Below are 6,411 nucleotides of genomic sequence, written 5' to 3'. Positions count from 1 at the left end.
GGGAAAATTTGAACACAAGCAGTCACAAAGGGAAAACAGTGTGTGAAGATGAAGATAGAGATCATGGCCAGGCAGCAAAACTCAAGAAATGTCAGACTGCCAGCAAACACCCCTAAAGCTCAGAGACAGACATGAAACAAATTCTCTTTTATAGAATTCACAAGGGACAAACAGAACAACCCTGCTGACACTTTGATATCAGACTTCTAGCCTCCAGATTAGACTCAATAAATTTTTGTAGTTGAATCTACCCAGTTTGCAGTAATTTTCTGTGGCTTTCTAAGAAATTAACATAGGTAACAATATGAGTGGATCTCAAATATACTATACTAAATAAAAGAAGCCAGACAGGAGGGCTATATACCTTAGGATTTTATTTATAAGATATTCTTTCAAAGACAAAATTATATGGATCAAACAGTTAGTGGTTGGGGCAGTGAGTGGGAGAAGGGATTGATCACAAAGAAAAGCTCAGAGGTTTTGTTAAATAATGGAACTCTTCTATGTGATGATCGTGGTAATCGTTACATGACCATATGCATTTGACCAAACTTTAAGATTTATACACTAAAAACTATTGTTACTATTGTTGCTTATAAATTATATTTTACTTAGAAAATAGGAAAAAAATAAGAAATAACAAGTAATATGAAAACATGTCTGCACTTTCATTATATCGAGCTAGGTTCCTACAGGAAATTTAATTGCTTCTTTTCTAAGACCTTCAGGTGAGAGCTATAGAAGTCCTCACAGGGAACATCCCCAAAGAACTCCCTGTCTCTATGACTCCCTCCTGACTCTCATAAATTTGCCTCTGAAATCCCAGTATGTCTCAACATGGCATCATTTCAAAGGGACCATACTGTGTGCTGAGTCCCCTTGGTCATGATTTACTCATCCTCATGTTAATAGCTGTTAGTAGGTGAAGGCCTTCCCTCTGACCCCTGATCTGAGAGTTCGCTATGAGTTTGCGATCATGGCCAGGGAACACATCTCAAATTGAATGTGCTACTGACTGACTTCAAAATGATAACCCATCTTTGTTTTACAGAGCTTTCTTCATTTGTTTTTCACAAGCACAATTCTGTAAATTATGTGCGAGATGTAATTTTATTCTTTATTTTAGAACTAAGGAGAAGACAAACAACTCCTCAAAAAGCAGGTAAGTGGATGGATTCAAGACTTGTACCCAGGTTTCTGACTTCATGTTGGGGTTTTCCTCCATCTCTACTTGTCTTAGAGATTTTGAAATCTTTTGACCAGTACCTGAACTTCACCAAGAGTATATATGCATTATTCCATGTATTTTAGATTTCAGAACCACTATTCAGGGTGCACTGTCCCTTCCATATCAGCATCAAGGTCAGCTTCTATGTTTCAGATACATTTTCAGTGAGAACTATAATTGATGCAAAATCCACACCTGCTATGAATTATTTGAGCACATAACTAGATGCTTTGAACTTTTTTTTGTTAAACACTGAGTTAAAGCTGTTGTTTAAATGTTGAAACTTCATCACTATTAAGTATAGTGATACTGTGGAATATCATTGTGTTGCTTTCCTAAAAACGATTAGCAAAAAAAAGTAATGCTCTTCCTGAATGAGTCTCAATTTCACCTGATTTACTACTTGTTGTCCTTTCACTGGAGGTTTTTAAAAAAAAGGCAGAAGAGAGTGAAATATTCTTCCTTTAAACTACAGAAGTGTTGTAATTGAATTAGCAAGATTCATTGTATTCTTTACCCCATAATCTCATCCTGACTATACTAATACATCTACAAATGTTGATGGTGAGGTGACTGAAAATACAGGCTTTTGATTGGGTCACATGAATTTGAATCATGAATCTTGAATTTTCTTCATACTAGCTGTGCAATTGTAGAGCTTTACACAGCTTCTTAAATCCTCATCTCTCTCTCTCTCTCTCTCTCTCTCTCTCTCTCTCTCTCTCTCTCTCTCTCTCTCTCTCTCTCCCCTCTACTGAGGACACAGTATTTTCTTTTGCCCAAATGGATATGCCACTCAACAGAGATTGGAGACTTTACTTTTTAATCATTCCAAATGACCCCATTTTTTTTACTTTCCCATATTTTACATCAAAATTGTCTTAATTTTAGTTTATAAATATTTGACTTTTATTTACCTTAATTGTTGAAATTATTACAGATAGCCCCTCTTTTTTCCCACATTGACCCCCTACCCCTTCCATCACCATACTATTGTCTGTGTCCATTGGTTATGTATATATGCATATAAGTTCTATGATTTATCTCTTCCTGCCCCCTTGCCTCTGAGGTTTGTCAGTCTATTCGCTGCTTCTATGTCTGTAGATCTATTTTGCTCATTAGATTTCACATATAAGTGAGATCATATGGTATTTGTCTTTCTCTGACTGGCTTATTTCACTTAGTATAATACTCTCCAGATCCTTCAGTTCTTATGATTGTAAAATAGAAATTATAGTATCATCTACCTTACAACATTATTGCGAGGATTAAATGAAAAGGTATGTTTACTCATATACATGTATGTGAACACATACCTAAATATAATAATATATGCATATAACTTCCATTATTGTTTGCAGAACATGCTATATTCTGCAAATGGTTATGATTGCCAAAGGTTGAAAAACTAATGACTTCAGGAGCTAGGCTTGTAAGTGAAGATGTGAAAGTTAGGAGGACAATGGTAGAGAACAATGGTTAGTGAATGATAGGTGTGTTTCTAAAGCCCTCAAATTTAGATTTAAATGATTTAAAACATTGCTATATAAATAATATATTTTTATTAAAAGTTTAAACATGAATCACAACACCAAAACAGACCCAGAGGCTACAGACACACAATAACTTAGGCACTTTCAACCTTCAGTCTCTGTGATTCAACTATGTGATGACAGCAACGAAATAAATAGAGTTTAAGAGAGGAGACTCTTTCAACTCATGTTAATATATTAATTTTAAGAAAGAAGTTAAGCAAAAGAGTGGTTCATGTGCAATGGCTAGAATAGCTACTTATACTGGCAGAGGAAGGACAGACTGTGGAACAATGGAGGACACAAAATATCTCAGTGAACCAGGTGTGTGTGGAAAGGAAATCAGAGAGATAGGCTACAAGACTTCAAAATTGACCCACACCTGAATCCCTAATAAGAAACACTTACCTGACTATGCTATACACTCAACATTTCACTCATTGTATTTAATCCATCATTTTATTTAATTGCCAGGATAATACTGTGAGATTTATCTCATTGCAATCTTCATTATATATATGGAGAAAATCAGATTCGGGTACTTAGTCTGGAACCAAAAAGACTTGGGGAGTAAATGGTAGAGCTGATATGTACCTCATCCTAAAGCCCTATACCCAATGTTATCTGTCTTCTCCTTAGAACTGCCTCTGCTGGTTGTACATGTCTCTGCATCTCTAGTTACCACCACATCTACTATGCATATAGGTCTCATTTACTTAACTGTGAAATCCCAAGCACTGAGTTTGGACCAATAGAGATAAAGAGTATTTGGAAGTTGCACTAAAGTCCAATTTTATATGTTAAGACAAATGAACTGAAGAACCACTTTGTCTGTGTACACAACATGGCTTTGACAGTAATACTTTTAAACTTAAATGAATTACTCAACCTCTGTTCTTCATAAGTTCAATAGGGCAACAACGAGTCAATCTTACAGAACTATGGAGAAAAATCAATGTATATAGATATAAGAATAGATATAAGATGTCTAGAGCATTTCCTAGCACATAAGAACATAGAAGTATAAGCATTCACTAGGCTCAGGGAACTAAAATGACACCTATGTTTATTCCAAAATATGTCATCTTGATCAAGACATTACTTGTGTACACAAATCAGTTTACAAATTTACAAAATTTGGTAGGTGGGAAATAATTCATAAAAATAGGTCCGTTTCAATAATATGTAACTCTATGGGTAATGTATGCATTAAATGTTTTTGTGAAAGCCATCCTTTAGATCTAAATAATAATGAGGTAAGAGCACCGTTGGGATAATTTTAAGTATTTACAAAGAAGTGAAGAACAAATATTGTAGGAGGAGCATGAATGTGAGTTTACAAAGAAATAGTATGACAGAGGACACAAAGAATGGAAAAACACTGAAAGAAAATCATCAGTGTTTGAAAAGAATGAAATAGATCATTTCTAAAAGTCCTGATAGGCAGATGCATTTGTTCAAAGGTTTTAAATGACTTTAGGCTGTATTAGCATAAAACCAAATTATAGTAGTCCCATTGCAACTCTGCACTATCTGAATGCTGGAAATTACTCTTCTGTTCTTCATGCCGCCGTTTAACATTAAGTAAGAATTAATATGAATAGATATTGTAGCCCAGATAGGGTAAGATCTAGATTAAACAGTGTACGGAGGAAAAGTAAAAGGGAATGAATAATGTAAAAAATAGTTAAATGGGCCAACTGGTGTGGCTCAGTGGATTAGGCATCGCCCCATGGACTGAGAGGTCCAGGTTCTGTTTCTGGTCAGGGTACATGCTTGGGTTCCTGGCTCGGTCCACAGTGGAGGGCGTACGAGAGGCAGCCAATTGGTGTTTCTCTCTCACATTGATGTTTCTCTCTCTCCCTTTCTCTCTCTCTAAAAACTAAATAAAAATAATCCATAAAAAATAGTTAAATAGAGAACAAAATGACCTTAAATCTGAAAAGTCTGGTCTTCCAATGGAAAAAACAACAACTTGTTTTAATTATTGTTATTACAAAAAATTATTTTTCTGAAGACTTCATAACTATCTTTATCTAGAAAATGATATATTTTTTTTCATGAAGAACGTGTAACTTTGAATGAATAAAAGGAATCCCACATATTCTCAAAAAAAGAATAGTGAGGTAAGAATTATTGCCATAGTAAAAATGTACATCTATCATCTTTCTATCTATGCATTTCAATTTCTATTCAATCTGTATTTATTAATCCAAGTGTTCATTGTTTTTCTCATTGCTACAGGGCATTCTGTGGTGCCCATAAATCATCCATGGAGAACAATTCAGAAGTGACTGAGTTCATCCTCCTTAGACTAACCAATGTCCCAGAACTGCAGATCCCCCTCTTTATAATGTTCACCCTCATCTACTTGATCAGTGTGGTTGGAAACCTGGGCATAATCATCTTGATTCTCATGGACTTTCGTCTCCACACTCCCATGTACTTTTTTCTCAGCAACCTGTCCTTTGTTGATTTTTGTTACTCTACAACTGTTACTCCCAAAGTCATGGCTGGGTTCCTTATAGGAGACAAGATCATCTCCTACAATGCCTGTGCTGCTCAGATGTTCTTTTTTGTAGCCTTGGCCACTGTGGAAAATTTCCTCTTGGCCTCAATGGCTTATGACCGCTATGCAGCAGTGTGCAAACCCCTGCATTACACCACCACCATGACGACAGGAGTGTGTGCACATCTTGCCATAGGTTCCTACGTCTTTGGTTTTCTGAATGCCTCTGTCCACATTAGGGACACATTCAGCCTCTCTTTCTGTATGTCAAATCTGGTCCATCACTTTTTCTGTGATGTTCCAGCAGTCATGTCTCTCTCTTGCTCTGACAGACATGTTAGTGAGTTGATTCTTGTTTCTGTGGCAAGGTTCAACATCTTTTTTGCTCTCCTGGCTATTTTGATATCCTACCTGTTTATATTTGTCACCATCCTGAAGATGCACTCAGCTGAGGGATATCAGAAGGCTTTGTCCACCTGTGCTTCTCACCTCATTACAGTCTCCATCTTCTATGGAACTATTATCTTCACTTACTTACAGCCCAGCTCTAGTCATTTCATGGATATAGACAAAACTGCATCTGTGTTCTATACTATGGTCATCCCCATGCTGAACCCCCTGGTCTACAGCTTGAGAAACAAGGAGGTAAAAAATGCAGTCAAGAAGCTTGTCGAGAAGGCAAAATTGTCTCTAGGCTTCCCCTGTTACAGTTATGGGGTCCACAACACCTAGTTTGGTTCCTGTCCGATGTTCAACATGCAATGATTCACATTTGAAGGCCCACAATACCTCTGAATTACTGTGATAATACCAATTTTTCTTCAAAAGCCTGTCATGTAGAAAAAGGACAATTGTGTCCAAATACATGATTTTTAAATTAGTGGACCAAATGAGACCTTAAGAATTTGTGGTCCCTTGCTAGTTTGAAACCTTATAAATTATATTTAATTTATTCACATTTTTATTTTTTCTCTACCATGTGGCAATGGAAACATATATGACACACAAGAATCCACGAAAAGAAGCACATGCCAGAATCCCATGTGTGCACATATATGCAAAAGTGAAAAATTTGTTAAAAGAGTTGAGTGGAGTGTGGCTAATTTTAACTAAAAAGTTAAAATAATTTATGTATCAGAATA

At 36.1% G+C, this 6,411-nt stretch overlaps 1 protein-coding gene across 1 annotated transcript; it reads left to right on the top strand.

Annotated features, from left to right (window-relative positions):
• Positions 1 to 5,032: 5,032 nt before the first annotated feature.
• On the top strand, positions 5,033 to 6,001 carry LOC118628709 (olfactory receptor 5B3-like). The gene has a single exon (XM_036259642.1). It carries the CDS (start codon positions 5,033 to 5,035, stop codon positions 5,999 to 6,001), a length of 969 nt encoding a protein of 322 aa, XP_036115535.1.
• Positions 6,002 to 6,411: the final 410 nt, after the last annotated feature.

The sequence above is a fragment of the Molossus molossus genome, unplaced genomic scaffold (assembly GCF_014108415.1).
Source record: "Molossus molossus isolate mMolMol1 unplaced genomic scaffold, mMolMol1.p scaffold_m16_p_13, whole genome shotgun sequence".
In the NCBI taxonomy this organism is placed as follows: Eukaryota; Metazoa; Chordata; class Mammalia; order Chiroptera; family Molossidae; genus Molossus; species Molossus molossus.
This window is presented reverse-complemented; position numbering and strand designations above follow the sequence as displayed.